At 50.4% G+C, this 21,377-nt stretch overlaps 8 protein-coding genes across 8 annotated transcripts; 4 read left to right on the forward strand and 4 right to left on the reverse strand.

Annotated features, from left to right (window-relative positions):
• Positions 1–445: 445 nt before the first annotated feature.
• On the reverse strand, positions 446–2,940 carry atm1 (ATP-binding cassette Fe/S cluster precursor transporter ATM1; the record flags this gene model as incomplete). The annotated part of the gene is made up of 6 exons (XM_057291464.1): positions 446–519; positions 573–759; positions 862–1,905; positions 1,967–2,235; positions 2,287–2,401; positions 2,575–2,940. 6 exons carry the CDS (start codon positions 2,938–2,940, stop codon positions 446–448), a joined length of 2,055 nt encoding a protein of 684 aa, XP_057152666.1.
• Positions 2,941–3,340: 400 nt separating this feature from the next.
• N7519_004689 (AIM24 family protein) lies at positions 3,341–4,878 on the forward strand (the record flags this gene model as incomplete). The annotated part of the gene is made up of 7 exons (XM_057291465.1): positions 3,341–3,506; positions 3,563–3,681; positions 3,745–3,816; positions 3,872–4,042; positions 4,090–4,208; positions 4,263–4,482; positions 4,645–4,878. The coding sequence occupies 7 exons, from the start codon at positions 3,341–3,343 to the stop codon at positions 4,876–4,878; spliced, it is 1,101 nt and encodes a 366-aa protein (XP_057152667.1).
• Positions 4,879–6,604: 1,726 nt separating this feature from the next.
• On the reverse strand, positions 6,605–7,430 carry N7519_004690 (uncharacterized protein; the record flags this gene model as incomplete). Its single annotated transcript, XM_057291466.1, has 2 exons — positions 6,605–7,044; positions 7,112–7,430. The coding sequence occupies 2 exons, from the start codon at positions 7,428–7,430 to the stop codon at positions 6,605–6,607; spliced, it is 759 nt and encodes a 252-aa protein (XP_057152668.1).
• Positions 7,431–8,559: 1,129 nt separating this feature from the next.
• N7519_004691 (putative amidase) lies at positions 8,560–10,475 on the forward strand (the record flags this gene model as incomplete). Its single annotated transcript, XM_057291467.1, has 6 exons — positions 8,560–8,623; positions 8,672–8,769; positions 8,823–8,944; positions 9,019–9,086; positions 9,137–9,402; positions 9,456–10,475. 6 exons carry the CDS (start codon positions 8,560–8,562, stop codon positions 10,473–10,475), a joined length of 1,638 nt encoding a protein of 545 aa, XP_057152669.1.
• Positions 10,476–10,679: 204 nt separating this feature from the next.
• Positions 10,680–11,882, reverse strand: N7519_004692 (uncharacterized protein; the record flags this gene model as incomplete). Its single annotated transcript, XM_057291468.1, has 4 exons — positions 10,680–10,778; positions 10,833–11,020; positions 11,065–11,573; positions 11,629–11,882. 4 exons carry the CDS (start codon positions 11,880–11,882, stop codon positions 10,680–10,682), a joined length of 1,050 nt encoding a protein of 349 aa, XP_057152670.1.
• Positions 11,883–12,825: 943 nt separating this feature from the next.
• N7519_004693 (uncharacterized protein) lies at positions 12,826–13,950 on the forward strand (the record flags this gene model as incomplete). Its single annotated transcript, XM_057291469.1, has 1 exon — positions 12,826–13,950. The coding sequence occupies one exon, from the start codon at positions 12,826–12,828 to the stop codon at positions 13,948–13,950; it is 1,125 nt and encodes a 374-aa protein (XP_057152671.1).
• Positions 13,951–14,328: 378 nt separating this feature from the next.
• Positions 14,329–16,697, reverse strand: N7519_004694 (kinesin family protein; the record flags this gene model as incomplete). Its single annotated transcript, XM_057291470.1, has 3 exons — positions 14,329–15,879; positions 15,937–16,346; positions 16,409–16,697. The coding sequence occupies 3 exons, from the start codon at positions 16,695–16,697 to the stop codon at positions 14,329–14,331; spliced, it is 2,250 nt and encodes a 749-aa protein (XP_057152672.1).
• Positions 16,698–17,634: 937 nt separating this feature from the next.
• N7519_004695 (COPII subunit SEC24) lies at positions 17,635–20,563 on the forward strand (the record flags this gene model as incomplete). Its single annotated transcript, XM_057291471.1, has 4 exons — positions 17,635–18,161; positions 18,220–19,861; positions 19,926–20,495; positions 20,552–20,563. 4 exons carry the CDS (start codon positions 17,635–17,637, stop codon positions 20,561–20,563), a joined length of 2,751 nt encoding a protein of 916 aa, XP_057152673.1.
• Positions 20,564–21,377: the final 814 nt, after the last annotated feature.

A 21,377-nucleotide genomic window follows, 5' to 3' on the forward strand; every position in this document is an offset into this window, starting at 1 on the left:
GTCTTGAAAGGCGTTTATATGCCTTCCAGTCGCTTATTCTGCAAACAAATGCCAAAGGAATCGGATATCTCAACACACACCCCGGACTAAGTATCAAGTGAGGGTTAACACTCTCACTTAAAACTCGATCTGGTCTTTATAGTAAAATTCATGTGAAAATGTAGTTCCCGAATGCTTCCTTTTTAATAATTTCTCATATTTTTAACCCTGGATCTTCTTCAGTATGTCCCTCGGGGTTGCGAACCATGAGATCTATAGATGAAAATCTCTCACAGTTTATCCTTTGTACAAAGTTTCATTATTTACCACAACGACCATGAAGGGAGATATGGTGCTGTTGATATCAGGATAGTATGTGCTGGTAAGCCTTAGGTACACATAAAAAGTAGTCTAACACTTATATGTCGAACGGTTTTCTACAGATTCTCTTTACAGGTTCTCGATTTCACGCCTTGGGCTGAACATCCCCATCCTGGCTCCCCTCCAGCTCAACATCCTGGTCCATCGACTGTTCCTGGGCTAAAGTAGAGTTAGCAAGACATGCAAACCGCAATGAAAAAAAATGGACTTACTATTCCAAAGCTCTGCATAAATGCCGTCACGCTCGAGTAACTCGCGGTGCGAGCCCGTCTCTGCCACATGACCCTCCTTCAAGACCAGAATCTGATCGCTGTCGGAAATCGTGCGTAGGCGATGAGCCACAAAGACGCTTGTGCGGCTCTTCTCTTTGAGGATGCTGTTGATATTCTGGAGGAGGGCCTGCTCTGTGTAGGTGTCTCAGGGCGGATGTCTAAAAAGAGCGTGGTTAGTTACCTCGATTAACCGCTCCGCTGGCGGGCAAAAGGGAAAATGAACACTTACTGCCTCATCGAAGAAGAATAGTTGCGGATCCTTCAGGATCAGCCGAGAAATTGCCAGCCGCTGCTTTTCACCACCGGAGATCATCATACCACGCTCACCCACTGCAGTGTGGTAGCCATCAGGCAAACGCTCAATGAGCTTGTGGATGTGAGCTCGCTCCGCAGCTCGGCGCACTTCTTCGTCCGATGCATCAATCCGTCCATAGCGGATGTTGTGGGATATCGTATCGTTGAACAGTGGTGTGTCCTGTGGTACCACTCCAATTGTCTTGCGGAGGCTATCGAGGGTCACATCGCGGATATCCTGGCCATCGATCAAGATGCGGCCGGACTGGACATCATAGAAGCGGAATAGCAGACGCAAGATTGTAGACTTGCCGCAGCCGCTAGGGCCGACAATGGCGAACTTCTGTCCTGCGGGGATAGTGAAGGTGGCATTCTTCAGAATCGGTCGTTCTGGGTGATAGCCAAAAGTGACGTTCTCAAAGCGGATCTGGCCGCCCTGCAGTTGCAGCGGCTTAGCGTTGGGTCGTTCCTGGATGGTGACGTTCACTTTCTGCAGGTTGAACAGCGTCTCCATGTCCAGCAGGGACTGGCGCAGCTCACGGTAGACAGATCCCAAGAAATTGAGAGGGACCGAGAGTTGGAAGACCAGCTGGTTGACCATGACTAGGTCACCGACGCTCATAGATCCGTTCGCGACTCCATTGCAAGCCAAGTACATCATTGCGGCCAGCGCAGAGGAGAATATCATGTTTTGACCAGAGTTGAGGAATGCCAGAGACGTAGTCACCTTGATTGATGCATCTTCATACCTTTTCAAGGCTTTGTCATACCGCGCCACTTCGAATTTCTCGTTATTGAAGTACTTGACGGCCTCGTAGTTGATGAGCGAATCCACGGCCACAGTTGCTCCGCGGTTATCAGCTGCATTGGCCTGTCTCCGGAACTTCGTTCGCCACGCGGTTGTAGTGATGGTGAACGCGGTGTAAGCGATCATTGTTGTTGTTGTGATGGCAGCAAATTGCAGGCCATATTGATAAGTCTACAACACGTTAGTAATGTACGAACGAGGATTCCCGTTGTCATTCGTTGTTGGACCATACCAGGATACCGCAGACAAGCGAGATTTCAAGTGCTGTCGGGACCACATGGAAAACCATGGATGTTAAGAGGAAGCTGATGCCCTTAGTACCGCGGTCAATTGCGCGGGTCAGACCTCCGGTCTGCCGAGAGAGGTGGAAGTTGAGATCCAGTCGCAAAAGATGTTCGAAGACATTTGATGCCACTTTCCGAATTGCCTTCTGTGCAACACTAGCAAAGACCGCGTTACGGAGCTCTTGGAACAATGTAGCTCCAATTCGGGTCACGCCATCTAAAACACATCAGTGACAAGTCAACGTTTCGATATGTTTGAAATCCTCACAAGCAATGATCATTGATCCAGCCACGGTGTAGGCAGTTCCACCGATGGCAGCAAAGTCTACATTCATGGAGTCGACAATGTTCTTAAAGTAGAAGGGGATCTCCACATTGAGGATCTGTATTGGGTTCATATTAGCATAGTCTAATAGAAACACCATAACAAAGGAACCTTGCCTTTGCCCCAATAAGAAGTGACAGTGCTGTGCTGACACGGAGCTTCGTGCCCCAATCGTTCTACCCACTATAGTCAATAACCTGTTACTCTATACCAATGCCGCTCGGGAATTACCTTCGGCCACAGGTACTTGGCCATTTCTTTCATAATAGCCCAGTCTGCCTTCCTTTGTTCCTGTTTTCCGGTCATGGGCTCGCTCAGCAAGTCCTTCTTTGGTGGGGTCTTTGCATTGCCGCTATCTTCCGGCTTCTGGATGACATTGGCGGTTGCTAGTTGTGATGGGGCGGGGGTAGAGGTTGGAGTAGCTTTGACAGCGCGATCTTTATTGTCTGTGGATTGACTCCATAATGAATTGTTATTTGATGTGAACGCGCGCAGGTGTGTTCCATTGAGTCGTGTGCTTTGTAGCTTGCCGGCGAAGCTCGGATGGGCGAATTGCGCTGTACGCCAACACGGCGATCGTGCGGCTCTGAGCAGCATGGCCGCTTGGTATAATAACCTTCAAGCTCCAGAGTAGTTCAAGTCACCGACAGGGGTTCAAGGGCGCATAGTGGGAGCAAGTAGGAGGGATTGACGCGCAGTAGCTATGTCTCCGATAGCTCGTGGGGGGAAATCGCCGGCTTCGGAGGAAAAACCGTCGCTCTCAATGCAAAGTGCAGGGTAGTCGCAAATAGTCAAGCGAACGATAGACACGAAATATAAATGAAAGAATCCAAGAACTTCTTATAATAAACTCCAAATGTCGCAATTCTGAGGGGGAGTTGTGTACCTTGTAGGCCGCATCGCTCTCGGGCCCACGATTTCCCGATTTCCCTTTCGTCACAACTGACGTAAATTCTCCCTTCGGTGTTTAGTCTTCACTCTTTTTTTTGCATACACCATGCGCCCCCTTCAAGGCGTCCGGACTCTGTCCTGGACTCGTGTTGTTCCTCGCGCCCACCGGCAAACGCGGTGCATTCAGATTCGCGCCGCTCCCTCGGGAGTGCCTTCAGTTAATGGCGACAGTCTGCCACTCGCTAGCACTCCCAGCTCTGTTGAATCACGAGGTAATTGCAACTGCCCGAGGCTGTGTTGATGTGATGCTGACAATTAGCGCACATAGACGCGCGATTCGATGTTGTCGGCGCCCCATATTCGCTTCTTTCGGTGTCACTCTCGGCCTCGCAGAACCTATATACGCGACGAGGAACGCTGGTTGGATTGAGCGGCAAAGCGGATAATGTATACGATCCCGTGATAATGTTGTCCTGGAGGAATGGTCATGCTAATGCATAATCTGCACAGGTGGTGTCCACCTTGAGCGTTCTAGAACCCTTCCGGAGGGCTATCGTCGGAGTACCCTTTCTGTACCAGAAGGTAAGATGCACGACGAAGCCTACATATTTAAGAACAGCGATTGACAATTTGCTAGATCTCCTCACCAAGTCCTGTCACAGCTCTTGTTTCCGTTCGATCGCCCAATACCTCCTTCGCCGTTGTGAACGTCAATGGTTCCGTGGATTGGATGGTTGCCCAAAGACGGGCTTTGCTTGCATGGACGGGTCGGTCTCTGAACATCAAGCCCACTATCAATGCAAACCTGGTGAGTTGAGCTGTGATCGTGTGGAAACACCAAGCTAATCTGCGCAGAGCTTGTCTCATTGGGGTAGCTCCGAGGTGACTGGCAGAGGTTTAATAGCGTTGGTTGGAAACGGTCAGCTGTACTCGGTGGAATTGAAGGATGGCGAGCAGTACATTGCGCATCCCAGGTATGAACTTCCGTCCGGATTGCACGCCTGACGTCGCTAATATTTGATCGCCAGCAATGTGGTTGCGTACACCATGGCTTCCAGCCCTCCTCGCCCCTACCGTTTCAAGTCCACCACTCTCAACTTCCAAGTCCCGGGTCTGAAGACGCTACCAAGACTGCTACAAAATGCCAAGTTTGTTCGCGACGTATCAGATTCCAAGGCATACAAAACCACTATGCAGTGGTTCCACAAGCTGCGTACCTGGTCTCGGATGACCATTTGGGGAGATAGGGTATGAATCCTACCTTGTCCTTCAATGTCCACCAACTGACAATGTCTCCTAGCTCTTTCTGCAATTCGATGGTCCCATGACCATTCTTGTGCAATCCCGCGGACCTCGTCTCAACGACGTTTTGTCGGCACAGGAAGCTAATGAGATCGCCAATGTTCCGAGTGGCTTCACCTCGCCGGCTCCCCCTCCACCGAAGGCGAAAAGACAGAGAAGAACCCACTAGAGGATAAGCCAGAAGCAGAGAAAACGGAAGCCGAAAAGGTCGTTAGCAATATCTCTGGCCTAACCCGCTCTGTTGCGGAACTAGAGCAAGAAATCCAAGGAACGAGCCGAAGTGTTGCAAAGATCCGCAAAGATGGAAAGGTCGAGATTGAGGAAGTTGCTCGTTCAAACTAAATAGACAGACTCGCTTCAAATGGGTCGACTTGGAGGAGTTCTCTTCGCATTGGGTTTGTACGGGTTAGAGCGGTCTCCAGTTGGGATGATTATCACGTTGCATCCTGTACAGTATGGGCATTTCTTTTTATCTTGGTCCGACAAATCTCTTTTTCTTTGCTTCTAACCTACTAGTCCTGTAGTCTTTTGGGAAATCTTTTGAGTGGTCTTCTGAGTGGTCTTTCAGGCGTACTAATTTGTGTTTCCTTAGATATACCTTGGTAGGGTTTTTTTATAGATATTTTTCCCTTTATTGGTGCTGTAGCTAGAAGGATAAGAAGGATTAGCTGTCACGATCCGCATATCTCACATATACGTATTCAGAGGTCGACAGAACTCTAACTACGCACATGTATTCTGTACAGATCAGCTCTTCATGTCTGTTTCTTTCATGCAAGTGGCTAAGTAGAAGACTCAATATCCACCATTGTTACTGTGATTTATAGCCGGAATAATATCAGAGATTAAGTTGTTTCAGCTGCATCTAACCAAAATGATATGTTTCATCTTTTCCCAAACGAGCAATATACCGGGTAATCCCTCCTCGGTCTTCGGGCTAATGCAGATATGTCCGAGCACTGCACCCCCTATAGGCCTTTGACGAGCACCGAGTATTGTTCGCCAGTTAGGGCAATCCCTAGTTATTGACCAACCGCAGTGAAGCCACTATGCTCTCCTTGGACCAGTCATGCCAATCACCATGTGAAAGTAATATTTGCTTAATTAAGCAACTCGGAGTTAAGCTAGATACCGATATACCGAAGTCGTTCGTGCTTTTCCTCCGAATGATTTTTTTTCCTTAAATATTATTAGTGTAGACTTGATATATTTGAACCCCAACGGAACTTATCTTGAGTATTTTAATCTGCAGCAGCCCTGAAGCTTTAGGACCAAACGGCCGGGCCGACGTTGAGGTGCGTTTTGAATCGAACTTGTTCGATGCACAATCTTTGTTTCTTAATTTTATAGTTCCCGTCTTCGTTTGGGATCTATAAATTGATGGTCTTGTTCAAATGTTTCAAAATGCAATATATCTAATACCACAACGCAGGTTACAAATAGTCCAAGTCTATCACTCAAACCTTTCTCATAGTCAAGATGGCCAATAATGAGGCCGAGACTACTCCCTCTATCGACAGTGCCACTACACCTGCCGTGAGTGTACATGGAAATAATGACCCAGAGAAAGGAATCCCGCCATCGGAAAAACACGAAGCACCATCACCTACCGAGAAGTCAATTGCTGCTGGCCCAGCACCAGCAACACCGGTGATCGGTCCACCACCTGATGGAGGTGCGCAAGCATGGCTGGTCGTACTAGGAGCTTTCTGTGGTCTATTTGTCAGCTTCGGCTGGATCAACTGTAAGTTGTGTGTTCTGAGGGATTATAGGAAACCGACAAGATACTAATATCGTCCAGGCATTGGAGTCTTCCAAGCATACTATCAAAGTCACCAATTGAGCGAGTTCTCCACCAGCACAGTAACATGGATCACATCGCTGGAGACCTTCATGATGTTCTTCTGCGTGCGTATATCACTCTCCTACCCAAAGACGCATTCTAACATCCTCCCCAGGGCCCAATATTCGGAACGATGTTCGACAGCTACGGCCCGCGCTGGATCCTCCTCGTCGGCACAATCCTCCACGTCTTCGGTCTAATGATGGCTTCCCTCTCGACAGAGTACTACCAATTTATTCTCGCGCAAGGAATCTGCAGCCCAATCGGCGCAAGCGCCATCTTCAACGCCTCCGTCAACTCCGTCAGCACCTGGTTCGCTAAGCGTCGTGCCTTCGCCCTCGGCGTAACAGCCGCTGGATCCAGTCTGGGCGGAGTCATCTTCCCTATCATGGTCACCCAACTAATTCCCAAAGTCGGATTCCCCTGGGCGATGAGAATCTGCGCCTTCCTCATTTTGTTCATGTTAGGTATTGCCAATCTCACGCTGAAGTCGAGATTGCCGCATCGTCCCAAGCCATTCGATATCCTGAGTTTCCTTAGGCCGTTGGCTGAGCTCAAGTTCGCACTTACGCTTGCTGCTGCCTTTTGCTTCTTCTGGGGCATGTTCTTGCCCTTCACTTTTGTTATTACCCAGGCGGAGAGATATGGCATGTCTTCCAATCTGGCTGGGTATCTGATTCCGATTCTGAATGCTTCTAGGTGAGTTCTTACTTTTCTGCTCCATACACTTACCTCGTAGATGAACTAACGAAATCCAAATAGTATCTTCGGCCGCACACTTCCAGGTTATCTCGCCGACAAGGTCGGCCGCTACAACATGATGGTCATAACAACGTTCTTCTCGGCAATCCTTGTCCTGAGCCCTCTGGCTACCGTCAAAGGGCAATGCCCCGGCAATTGTGTTCAGCGCCTTGTACGGCTTCGGCTCTGGTGCGTTTGTCTCACTTGCACCAGCTCTTGTGGCGCAGATCTCCGATCTTCGCCAGGTGGGCGTGCGTAACGGTACTTTCTTTGCTGTCATCTCATTTGCGGCATTGACCGGTACTCCCATTGGCGGTGCCTTGGTGCCGGATGTTCTCCATGGCAGTTATACTCGGCTGCAGATTTTCTGTGGTGTTGTCATGATTGTTGGATCGACTTTGTTTGCTTTTGCCAGGGGGGGGCTGTTGGTGGGTTTAAACTTACCAAGGTATAGTACTTGCGCCTTGTCAAGTCGGTTTTGGTCTTTTTAGGTGTCTTCTCGGTTTCTTTTTTTAGATCTAATAGATAATCTCCCCTTTGGTGATGTAGTAGCTATCTAAAGGATAACAAGGATTAACTAAATGTAATATCTGACTAGTGAGATACTTCTGCCACCTCCAAGGTTGGCTTTCCGTTTCCGATTAGTGCTCAGCCTTGCCCTAGAAGGAGCTCCCGATCTTCTATGGGTATACAGTTGTGTTTATTTCGTGTTCTATTAACCCAGTACGCCGAATTAGTATGATGGGCGTCGATTTAATAAACTGAATACTTTGCCATTCAGTCAAGCGGTGGGCTTATAATAGATATGCAGTACAAAACCTTTATCGGTATACTAGATCTTTAATACCCTACATTAGTTGACTATCTGAGGTTGAATAGGATCAAGTATTTAACACTGTACAAAACAACTTACTCCTATAACAGATCGTTAAATACTACAAGATCGCTACTACCTACCTAGGTACCTAGGTAGGTACCTCCAAGCTCCAGGGCTGGGACTAGGAATTATGTAAGCTTTCTTTTCCAGTAGGGCCACCTAAGTAGTCCCCGCCAAGTCTTTTCTAGACTGACCCCTGGGCAGTTAGAATCCCCTCAGCTGAAACCAGGGGGCACCTGGGCAGATTGTCAAATTCAGTGTTGATTTTAGTTAGAGAAATTTTACCAATTCTGATTCTTACCCGTACGCTCGCCATATCTTGATTTCTGTTAGTTATAAGCCCGGTATGGCTTCAATTTTGGTCTCTTTTATATCTGCTTTGACTCCAAATTAATGATGATCTTCTACAAGCGAATTAATAATCACGTCTCTTATCAATAGCCCCCCCGCCCGTAATTGAGCTGGGAATTTACGGGTCCGGGTATAAAAGTTGGGAAGGGTGTACGTTGTCCTGAATCGACTACCTAGTGCTCGCAGACAAAATACTTTGTCGTCTCTAGTCATGGCAATCTTGAAATTGAAAGCTGTGGCTCTAGCCATCTTTGCGCTTTGCACAACCCCTACCGGTAAAGGCAGCTCCCAACGATCCAAATTGGTATACTAACGTGTCCCAGCTGCCAAATGCAGCTATCCGGACCTCCTAACCGCCACTGCCACTGAACTCCAGGATGGACTAGTGGCTGGGTGCTTTACAAGCGTGGATCTGGTTGATGTAGGCACTATTCCCCCACTCAGTATGAGAGGCTAAGAACTGAAACATCCCAGGCATACGTCAAGCGCAACGAAGAGGTCAATTCCACCGTCCGCGCCGTTGTTGAAATTAATCCGGATGCGTGGAAAATTGCCCGGGACTTGGACGACGAGCGAAAAAATGGAATCTTAAGAGGGTATGTACAGATACGTTGATATGTCTTTTGTCTTGAGTACGTGAGTGGGCGACTGACTTGTCTATTCCTTTGAGACCTCTCCATGGCCTCCCAATTCTGATCAAGAATAATATCGCTACCGATGACAAGATGCAAACGAATGGTAGGATGCCGTTGCATCGAGAGGTGAAAACATTACTAACAACGCCCCAGCTGGATCATACGCCTTAATGGATGCGAAACCAGTTTCTGATTCCGCCATTGCGGCCAAGTTGCGCAAATCCGGCGCAATCATCCTCGGCAAGACGAATCTCTCTCAATGGGCCAACTACCGTTCCGGCAACTCATCTAATGGATGGAGCGCCTGGGGCGGACAGGTCATCGCAGCCCATGTCCCGAACCAGGACCCCAGCGGATCGTCCAGCGGGAGCGGCGTTGCAGCTGATCTTGGTCTTGCGTATGCTTGCTTGGGGACTGAGGTATGCTTTCTTCATTCCCGCCACATCTTGAAAATGCCTAATGCGACAAGTAGACGTCCGGGAGTATCACCAGCCCCGGTGAAAAGAGCGGGCTTGTCGGCATCAAGCCTACGGTCGGACTGACGTCTCGCTACCTCGTCGTCCCCATCAGTGAGCACCAAGACAGCATCGGTCCAATGACACGAACGGTAGAAGACGCCGCTTTGGTCCTCCAGGCTATTGCCGGCCAAGACGGTCATGATAACTATACTCTCGCCGCGCCGTATAAGCAACAAGCCCCTGATTACGTCAAGCACTGTAAAATGAACGGCCTGAAGGGAAAGCGGATCGGTATACCACGGAACGTCCTTGACTTGAATTACGACAGCTCAAAAGCACCCTACTACGCTGCATTCGAGGCCGCGGTTAATGTCCTCAGAGATGCCGGTGCCACCATTGTCGACAATGCGAATTTCACGGCGTATGAGGATTTCATTCGCGACGGTAGTGAGACCGTCCTCCAAGCGGACTTTATCAGCGGACTAGCCGATTATCTCTCCAACCTGAAGACAAACCCCCACCATGTACACAATCTCGAAGAAGTCCAGTCCTTCACGCACAGGTACGCCCTCGAGGAGTGGCCAACTCGGGACACCGCGACATGGGATCAAGCCCTCCAAGCCGGGATAAACAACACCTCGCCTGAGTTCTGGCCTCGGTACCTGAAAAACCTCTACTACGGGGGCGAAGGAGGCGTGTTCGGAGTGATCAACAGGGACCACCTCGACGCAGTTGTGCTCCCGACCGACCTGGGATATCCAGTTTCGGCAGTCGTCGGCGGACCCGTCATCACTGTGCCGATGGGTGCGTACCCCGTGGGAACTCCGGTGCAGGTGAGTCCGCCGTGGAATCTTACCTCGGTGGCACCTGGCGTCCCCATGGGTCTTGGATTCATGGGGTTGAAATGGAGTGAGCCGGCTCTCATTGAGATGGCCTATGCGTTTGAGCAGAGAACCCAGGCTCGGAAAACATTTGACCACTATATTGTACCGAAGACACAGTTGAAGATGGCGGAATTTGTCAACAAAGACTGATAGTCTTGTATATCCGGTACCTTCCCACAGACATACAGACAGAATAATCGATTAAGGATATTTCCAGTGTACAGTGACCAGATGATTAAATACCATAACATAGACCATTATACATTCTGCCGCGTCACAAAATATACAAAGCACAGAGTGGCCGACTGCTTGCACTATCTTGTCCTGAATATCCCTAGTGCAGTATACTTCACTTCACGACCGCTTCTGTCGAAGCTCCCACTCATAAGAAGCAAGCAAGAAAGGACCGACGCCTCTCGTATCATTCGGGACAACTGGAATGTCGGTGTAGTACTGCATAACGGTCAGATCTAGCACATTCATATACCTATTTTGCCAAAGCCTTACCTCAAAACTGGCATCACTGTTCAGCGAGCCAACGCGTACCGTTCCCTCCCAGGTCAACGTTCCATTCTGATGCTTCGTCACAAAGTCATCAATCAGGTGGTTATACGCTCTCGCTGCGGGCCGTCCATAGGTCCTTTCGTCAATATAGCCTCGTCGCAAACCGGCAAGCCAACCATAGGCGAACATTGCTGCCGCGGAGCTCTCAAAGTAGTTACCCTTTCTATTAACATACCCTTGCTCAGGATTAGCTTCCAGCCATGGACCTTTGGGTCCTGCGTCTGGAGAAGACCTCGTGCGAGTCTCTTATAGTAACCCAGCAGCCGCTGGTATCCATCCAGATGCTTGGGATAGACATCAAGGACCTCAATCAGGGAGACAAAATACCACCCGACAGCCCGGTTCCAGACGAGCGGCGACGCACCATCCACCGGGTCAGCCCATACAGCCGTCTTGCTTTCGTCGAAGCCATGCACAAGCAGACCGGTCGGCTCATCTCTCGTAGCCGCCTCGATCTTATCCCACTGCAGCACAATATCCTCCCAGGCAGTGACATTCTGCGCATCGAATAGCGCCGTCCATTTGGCGTAAAATACGTCCGCCATGAAAATCCCATCCAGCCACATCTGATTCGCATAGATCGGCGCCCGGTGCCAGAACCCGCCTGTCGGCGTGCGCGGGTGTCGGTCCAGCATCGCCCGGATGCGATCCGCAGCAAGCCGGTACTTCTCCTCCCCTGAGGCGCTCGTACCAGTATAGGAAATTGTTCCCGATCCGGTAGTCGTCGAGCGAGTAGTACGTCTCGTTGAAGTCGACAATTGAGCCGTCAGGAGCGACCACCTCGTCGATTTGCGAGTGGTACCAGTCCAGCAGGGTCTCGTTGCCGTACAGTGAGTAGGCTGCCTCGTAGCCTTCGTAGATGGTTGCGCGCCCGTACCAGTATGGACCTTCATGTTCCTGGTTGTTGAGGATCCAGGAATCGGCCATCCAGGAGAGGTAAGACCGCGCTGCCGCCGGGGAGGCGGCCAGGAGGGAGAGAGTGAGGAGCTTCATCGGGGCTACTTGCCGAGGATGGTGCTGTGGGAATGTCAAAGGTATAGGAGGCCATCATATTATATATGGATACGTAGAAACTCGAAACTCCGGTGGAATTAAATCTCTCAATCAATGAATACGAGTGCAGGCCCTGTTAAATTATCCGGACAAGACGGACAAGACGGACAGACAAAATGGCTGTGCTGATTCACACGAATAGAATGGGAAGAATTATCCATGATATGCAGAAGAGTTCTTGGCTCTTTGAGGCAAGTATTACTTACTATAGTGACTGGTGGGAAATTCAACCCCGGACTGCACAGAAATTCTCCGTCGCGGGGGATAATCCAACTTAATCCATCATTACTGATTAATTGGCTGATCCATCGCAGAAAGGTCAATGCGTTCGGCAGTTGAATGCAATAGCTGTACCTAAAGCATTAAGTACTGCTAGCTAAGATGTCAATCTTTCTAGATATAGTTACCAGACTCCCAGGCTACTACTCCACAGATCGTGCATTTATACCATATATCGCGTATGAGTCTAGTCAATTCCGTGAAAGCCTAGATTACATTCTTTTTATATAGGTTAACTACCTAGGTACCTCTACCTAATCCCGAAAGTGGAACAGCTTTGATTATATGGGGGTGTCTGAGGTCCCCAGCTCTTGTCTGTTTTGAACTGAAGTTTTAAGTCTGACCCTACCTAGGTATATAGCATCCTCCTACACAGCTTTATGACCAAAATTTAAAATGCCTCTACAATGAAATGAGTGAACCCTGGATATCTTTATTCGAAGGCAACAGAATTTCTACCGGTACTTTGCAAGGATCCTAATCAGATACGGCTAGGCCTTAGCTTCCCATCTAAGACATACCGCTGCTTTACAGGTCGACCCTTCTTTCCTTCATCCCAAGTACATATCATCCTTGGTCTTCATGCCAAAAGCCCTGTCCTAACATGCCTTCAATTTTCTCCGGATTATACGATCTATTACAGGCCGTGAGGGGTATAAACAGCACTTTCCTCACAGACCAACACGTCCCGGGCACCAATCTAACCGACAAATGGATTATCATATCCGGATCCAACAACGGCGTCGGCTTCGAAGCGGCAAAATCCTTCGCATCATGGGGCGCAAACCTAATCCTCGCCTGTCGCGAGCCACCCACATGGGAACAGCATCCAACAGCCGCCGTGAACGAATGTAAAAACCTCGCCGCGGCGCACGGCCATTCATCCACCATCGAATGGTGGCAGATCGACATGGCAGATCTCAGTAGCGTCGACGCTTTCTGTCAAAGATGGCTGCAATGCGACCGCGCTTTGCATATCCTATGCAACAACGCCGGCATTGCAGAGTCGACCATGCAAACCCGTATAACGAAAGATGGGTTCCAGCTGGTTCATCAGGTCCGTTTCCCTATTTCTCTTGTTGAATTTAACTCCTGGTACATACGGACAGACATTGATGAAATCGCCCAGGTCAACTTCTTATCCCATGTACTGCTGACCCTTCGACTCTTACCATCTCTCGCTCGCAGCGCCGAGCCAAGAATTATCTGCACGACCTCGTGCTACCACCATCTAGGAGTCTTCGATCTAGACCGCGTTAATGGTAAACTAAGCTGGAAGGGCAACGATTATCAGAATAATAAGCTCTACTTCCAAACGTGGGTTGCAGAGATGCAGTCAAGACTCCTCAAACACCCCGAGTACATCCACATCACAATCAACGGCGTCCATCCCGGCTTTGTGGCTTCGGGTATATGGGACGGTCTTGAGGATGCGGGTAAGGCCCCGGGCGGACTGGGCTGGCTTTTGCGATATGTTGCTATCACGTCGCAGCAGGGTGGATTGGCTGTTGCCCATGCAGCCACTGGCTTGGAGTTTGGGCCAGATCCTAAGAAGCAGGGTGTCGGTGCGGAGAATGGGCGTGGTGGAGGGAAATATATCAATCGGATATGGGAAGCGCCTGCAAAATCTTATTGTAATGATCCAGAGGCTAGGTCGAGATTATGGACCAAACTGGATGAGGAGCTTGGTTTACAAGAGAAGGGGCTTCTGGCGGTTTTGGGTCTTTAATACACGAACTCTGTGCCAGCAAGCTGCCTGGAGTGGTACTAAAGAAAAGAAGAAGAAGAATATTATGAAGGGCCTTGGAGAAAAATACTACCTGGAAAAAGTCTCCTAAGCCATACCTTCTAATGGCGAACTGTAAGGAAAGGACAAACCTGAAAGGATCTTAGATCGATGCTTATGATGAAAGGGGTATGACAACAAAAGGGTGCAATGAGGATGTCCCAAGTTGTCCCGGATGGATTCAAAAAAAAAAAGTCCAGAATACCTAGCAAAGTATAGACACGAAAACGCCGTGGCACCGTCGCTGAAGGATGATGCATGAAAAAAAAAAGAAGAAAAAAACAATTATGCTCCGGTATATGCCGCCCAAAAATGCAGCAATTAAGCCAATACTCCTTGTCTCATGTTCTCGACCGTCTTGACCCCAACACCTTTCAACTGGCTCAGTTGTGCCAGGCTGTTGACCTGGAATTGATGGTCTGAGACGATTCCACTGTCGGTTGTATCCAATGATGTCTGGTCCATCTCGCAGAGGCAATCAACAAGTGCCTCTGCCTTCTTGGCACCCATTCCCTTAAGCAGTTTGATTTGGCTCACATCCCGCGAGTTAATGATGGAGAGAATATGCATCGTCCGCGGAGAGATGGATGGGTCTTCACTATCAAGCAGTTCGGGGGCTTCCTCGATCTGACCGAGCTTAGCTGCAGCACGCTTCTTGTGCTTTGGACGAGGAACATCCTCGTCGCTTGAAAAGCTGGCATAAGTCTGGTCCATATAGTCTTCGTCTGCTTGGCGTTTGCCTAGGGTTTGTGTTACGTCCTTCTTGAGGGAGAGCATGCTACCCAACCTCCCCTTGGGCGGGGAGTGGGGTTTCTCTTCCCAAGCTTTTGCGTGAACGCGCTCCTTCAGAGCAGCAATCTTTCCTGCCAGCTTCTCATTATGCGGAAAATGGGGAGCTGCCAGCTGGTACATCCTCAGGGCTGAGCTGTCTTCACCGCGTGCCTGATGTTGTTTAGCCATCAGCAGGTATGACAGACCCTCGGCCCGCGCATCTTCTGTGCCATCAATCCGCTGCTCCAACTGTTCCAATCGCTTCTGCAGCTGTTCGTTAAGCTCATGGACTTGCGTCTGCCTCGATTTTTCGCTCACAGCCCGCACAGCTAGAATCTCCTCAACCTTCTTCTCAACCATCTCTTCGATCTTAGCAGCTGAGAAGTCTTCATGGCGCGCCGTGGATTGCGCACCCAGGGGCTGACGAGCGGACTTCAATGACGGAAGACCGGAGGGAGCGTTGGAGATCGAAGTGCGCTTCGGTGCTTCCGGTTTCCGAAGCTGGCTAACAAGCTTGGTTTGCGGCTTGTCCGAATATACGCTGAATGCCTTGACGGGTTTCCCGTCTTCCTTTTCCGCGGAGTCCTTCGGGGCGGGCGCCGGCATATTGACGTTCACAGAAGCTGTCAGTGCGCGCAAAGGTTGCCGCGTGCCCATAGATGGCCGGTTCAATGGCCGGGGCGGTCCCTTGAACATGGGATCGTTTTCTACTTCTCGAACCTCGATCTTCCGAGTGCGGTTGGCGACGTTCAGAGAGCTAATTGTATCAAGTTGGTAAGATCGGACAGGCGCAAGATTGAGAATCATCACTGTCAGGCCATTGTTCTGTCCCAATGACAAAATTCTTGTCATCTTGGACTCGCGGTATGGGATGCGATGCTGCTTCTTGTTGATAGCCTCGACGCACTGCGCCAGGACGAAAAGACTCTTGTTGATGCTAGCCGATTCGACCATGCGCTCCTTATCATTCTCTGTCCGTCGATTGTCTTCGGATCCTGCAAGATCAATAGCGGAAGCAGTGCTGACGCGGACTTTGTCAGGAGAGGTGACGGTAACCTTCACACCAAGAATGGCGTGCGATCGGGAGGAATGGGCGTTGAGCTATATTGGATGTTTAGCAAGAGAATTTACACCCGAGCTTCCGGCATGATATCATACCTTTGTCGCGGAGGTGGATCGGTTAGTGTTGGCCTGGTCATAAAGCTGCTCAAACTCCTTCAAAGTGGTACACGGCTTCTCGCTCAGCCCGCAAACCACGGTTTTGCCGCCGTTGTCCCGGAGAGGAAGACCTGACATTGTGCGCTTCTCGGGCGGCTCGAACAAGTCAAACACCTTGTCGTTGTAGATTTCGTAATAACTCAGGGCAACCTGGACTGTCGTCTCCCCATTGCTATCTTTTTCAATCTTGCGACTGCGTCTGTAAATGCCGCTGAGTAGACGCGGGATTACACCTCGGTCTGCCAGGGTTTTCCCACCACGCATTGTGTGTGTTTTGCCTGTTCCGGTGACACCGTATGCGAAGAGGGTCACGTCGAATCCGTTGAGAAGATGCTTAATTGTTGGCGCAACTGTCACTCGGATCAATATGGTAGCCAATCGCAGGCCTGGTGAGCTCTGAACAGCAACTCACCTTCAGCATCAAACAGCTCCTGCTGCGACACCTCCGCGTCGTACACGCCATTGAACTGGAAAGCATACTCCTCCCCCTCATTCTTGGGGTTCGGAATCCGAACCACATTATCCCTGTCCCTCAATGCCGCCAATTTCTTGTCACTCTTGTCGCTCTTGTCACTCTTGTTGCTTATTGACTGGCGAGATTTGGACGCGGCGGTAGCGGAAGATCCTGTACGAACGATCACATCGGCCTCCCGTTCGGACTTGAGAAGAGGACGGATACGCGCGACAACTCGGACACTCATTGTGGCGGGATGCTCATTCACTTGTCGTGTGATGGTCTGAGTCCTGGTCAGGGATGTGATCCAATCCAAAGAAACCGAAGGAATGACTAGAACCAAGTGTAAAGCCAAAAGAAAAAAAAAAAGAGAGCAATAAAATCCTCCCCAAAAACAAAGAAACGAAACTAACTACTGGGTGTATGCAGAACTGAAGGTTGTGGAACGTGTGGGAGGAGTTCTCTTGTGCAGCAGCCGATGTGGATGATGTTGGCAGGGCAACCGCTTCTTTGCTCCACAACGCAGCTTATACAGTACATTCCGAAGACTCGAACCACAACGGGGATACATAATTGCTCCAATGCAATTTAAGTAGAATAATCAACTTGAAAGCTTCATAATCTCATTATTACAATCCACAGCACAGTATAATCTATAGACGTGCTCCACGCTTGCACTAAAGGCTAAGTCTTCATTTCCAGTCCAAATACCTGGGGATATATACAGATCATCTTGTTGAGAATAAACACTACATATATAGCGCTCACCATTGATATCCAACCCGTGTTATACTCAGTATCAGATGTTGTCGGACAGTATATAAAAACACCAGTTGACGCCTCTCGTCACATGTTCCATGGCCTCTGATTGGCTGGAGCACCACGACCTAAAGGCCACCGTAGACCATCATCACCGCCTCTCCCACACTCCCTTGGTTTCTTCTGGTGAGCTGTCCTTTGCCTCGCCACTGCATTTTGTGATACTTCTGGGTTTTCTAAAGGTACAGCTTGCCCTGTACGCAACCGGTACACCCTGTTCCGTTGACGAGAAACTGATTGTGGGGTTCCAGGAGCTGTTACCACCCGCCTCCTCATATCGATTCCACCCGCCGACTTTGTGACTAGCGCAACCCTCTTTTCCTCCCAACACCCGAGTACGACTAAACACAACCTACTCGACTCTAATGGCAGCACCACAGGGGGGATTCCCTCCCCAGGAAGGGTATGGCCAGCCCGCCTACGGCTCCCCAGAACCCACACAGTCCCCGGTCCAAGGGCAAGGCGCGCCTGCACCTGCTGCAGCTGGAAAGAAGAAGAGAGCGTATGCTGGTGAGGCATTTGATTTTGGCTCCGGCGCCAATGCCGCGCTCGGTGGACAACCCACGGCTGGGGGTGCTTACGGGCCCTACCCCCAGCAGCCCCAAGTTGCAGGATATCAACAACCCGTATACGGTGCGGACCCCAGCCAAATGCAGCCTGTAGCGCCAACATATGGCGCGCCTGTTGCCGCCGATGTCACGCAGATGACCCAGCAATTCGGTGGAATGGGAATGAGCGAGCCTCATCACATGCCGCCCCCGCAGCCTGTGGCCCAAGCCCCTATGCGACCTCAAGTGCAGCTCAACCAGCTTTACCCCACGGACCTTCGATCCCAACCTTTCAACGTCGCTGAGCTGGACTATCCCCTCCTCCAATTATCTTGCCTCCGGGGGTATGTATAAGATGTCACATTGCGCATGTGGTAGATATGCTAACAATTGACAGACCAGTGTTTACCCATCGCCCGAGGCCAATTGCCCTACGAAATATATGCGGTCTACGCTCAACGCTGTCCCCACAACTAGCTCCCTTCTGAAGAAATCAAAGTTGCCCTTCGCCCTTGTCATCCAACCGTATGCTTCCCTTCACGACGCCGAGGACCCTATTCCTGTGATTCCAGACCAAGTCATCTCACGATGCCGACGTTGCCGCTCCTATATCAACCCCTTTGTCACCTTCCTCGACCATGGCCACCGCTGGCGCTGTAATATGTGCAACCTGACGAACGATGTGCCACAAGCCTTCGATTGGGACTCTACACTGCAAAAGCCCGCCGATCGTGCGCTGCGTGCCGATCTGAACCACAGCATGGTCGAATTCGTTGCGCCGCAGGAATACATGGTCCGACCACCTCAACCTCTGGTATACCTCTTCTTGATCGATGTGAGCTATGCCTCGGTGACCAACGGTCTTTTGGCCACCACCGCTCGCACCATCCAGGAGAGCCTTGATCGCATCCCGAACGCAGACCGACGTACTCGCCTCGGCTTTATTGCAGTGGACTCAAGCTTGCACTACTTCAGCATTCCCCGCGACGAGTCAGGGTCCTCGGAGCCCCAGATGTTGGTTGTCAGCGATCTGGACGAGCCTTTCCTCCCCATCCCTGGTGATCTCCTGGTGACGCTGAGCGAATGCCGGGAGAACATCGAGGTCTTCCTTCGCAAGCTGCAGGAAATGTTCCAGAACACCCAGAACAACAGCTGTGCCATGGGTGCGGCATTGCGAGCTGGTTACAAGTTGATCTCCCCTGTCGGTGGAAAGATGACTGTTCTGAGCTCATCTTTGCCCAACGCTGGTCACGGTGCTCTCACTATGAGAGAAGACAAGAAGGTGCTGGGAACCAGCAAGGAATCGAGTCTGCTTCAGACCGCAAACTCCTTCTACAAGAGCTTTGCAGTCGAATGTTCAAAATCTCAAGTCTCTGTGGATATGTTCCTCTTCTCGTCGCAATACCAAGATGTGGCATCTTTAAGCTGCTTGCCCCGCTACACTGGTGGTCAGACCTACTTTTACCCTGGTTGGAACGCTGCACGAACTGAGGATGCCATGAAGTTCGCCCGTGAGTTCTCTGACTATCTCTCTTCGGAGATTGGTTTGGAGGCCGTTCTCCGCGTGCGCGCAACCACCGGTCTGCGTATGAACACCTTCTACGGCAACTTCTTTAACCGCAGTTCCGATCTCTGTGCTTTCCCGGCCTTCCCTCGTGACCAGGCCTATGTGGTCGAGGTGGCCATTGATGAGACGGTTACAAAGCCGGTCGTCTGCATGCAGGCGGCTGTCCTTCACACTACCTGTAACGGTGAACGTCGTATCCGTGTCTTGACCCTGGCACTTCCAACGACCCAGAATCTGGCAGACATCTACGCCTCGGCTGACCAGCAGGCCATTGCCACATTCTTCAGTCACAAGGCTGTCGAGCGCACATTGAGCAGCGGCCTCGAACCCGCTCGCGAGGCTCTTCAGGCCAAGATCGTCGAGCTTCTGCAGACATACCGCAAGGAGCTTGCGGGTGGTAGTGTTAGCGGTGGTGGTCTCCAGTTCCCCGCCAATTTGAGAGCCCTGCCTGTCCTGTTCCTTGCAATGATCAAGAACGTGAGTTTTCTCTATTTTGCTTGTGATAAGCTGTTCTATACTAATCGATTTTTTTTCTCTCTAGCTTGGTCTTCGCAAATCCGCCCAGATCCCCACGGACATGCGGTCCGCAGCTCTCTGCCTTCTGTCGACCCTGCCCCTGCCGCTTCTCATCCAATATATCTATCCGAGAATGTACTCACTCCACGACATGCCCGACAATGCGGGTTTGCCTGATCCACAGACCGGCGAAATCGTCCTGCCCCCTTCTGTCAACTTGTCTTCGGGCCGCCTCGTGCCCTACGGTCTGTACCTCATTGACGATGGCCAGACCCAGTTCCTCTGGGTTGGCCGTGATGCTGTTCCACAGCTTATCGAGGATGTCTTTGGCGTCCCTGACAAGTCGCAGTTACGGGTGGGCAAGCAAACCCTCCCCGACGTCGAGAACGAGTTCAACCAGCGCGTGCGGGCCGTGCTTGAGAAGAGTCGGGACCACCGAGCCAAGGGTGTGGGTAGCATGATCGTGCCTCACCTGTACGTTGTTCGCGAAGATGGTGAGCCCGGTCTGCGTCTCTGGGCTCAGACCATGCTGGTTGAGGACCGTGCGGACCAAAGTGTCAGCTTGGATCAGTGGATGGGTTCCTTGCAGGAAAAGGTTTGAGCCCTCTGCTCTGGCCATCGTATCGGTCAGCACTGACGATTTGCTCTCAGGTCGTGCAGTAATGAGAAACTGCCCGGTTGGTCTCTGCGGACCATGAAATTTGTGTTTTCGCGAGTCCTCCCGCCTGTACCATTACGTTGGGGAAGATTGCGTTTGACTTTCAATCACGGCGGGCATGTTTGGATTATCTAGTACTAGTAGATCGCTGGGTTATAGTTGACAGGCGATAGACGCTGATTGCATCTATGAAGAATTAACGGTATCATTTTCCCACTCTTATTGTATAGTCCCATGGAGATTTCCACGGGACATGGGAAATGGCCAGGGCTAAGATGATTTCAGCAGTAGGAAATCGGTGTCAATCAAACCAAATGATCTAATTTTTGAAAGACAGTGCTCGGGTCAAGACAAGCATTCTAGTACTTCTTAGCATTAGAAGAGTCCGCATAGTTTCTAGTTTGGATGTTTCAACGCCTTTTCCAATATAATTTAAGCGTAAGCCCTGGAACGAGTCATTAACCCGTGAGAAAGCGGCCCTGGGAACATCGCACGGCCCCCAAAATCCCATCCGTATATAGACCCCGTATATATAGACCCGATATGACTCCTTGAGAGTTCAGACCCAATTAACAGGATACCCCTTGAGACTAGTGAAACTAGGAGGGGTGGGTTCTCCAATCATGATGAAACTAACACCTCCTATGTGGTGGAGCGGGAAAGATGATTGTGACAAGTTTCGCCAGGTGCAGTAGCGCCGTCCATTGAGCGCGACATGTGAGAGACTTTGGCGCTGTGGCGGAGATCCTTAGATCGCTCTGGTTACAAGTACTTTTTGACTACTTGGTAATATATGGATAACTCCAGTCGGACCCAAGT

Source organism: Penicillium mononematosum, assembly GCF_028829835.1.
Source record: "Penicillium mononematosum strain IBT 11891 chromosome Unknown utg000002l:1.0-8112719.0:1.0-8118358.0, whole genome shotgun sequence".
Lineage (NCBI taxonomy): Eukaryota > Fungi > Ascomycota > Eurotiomycetes > Eurotiales > Aspergillaceae > Penicillium > Penicillium mononematosum.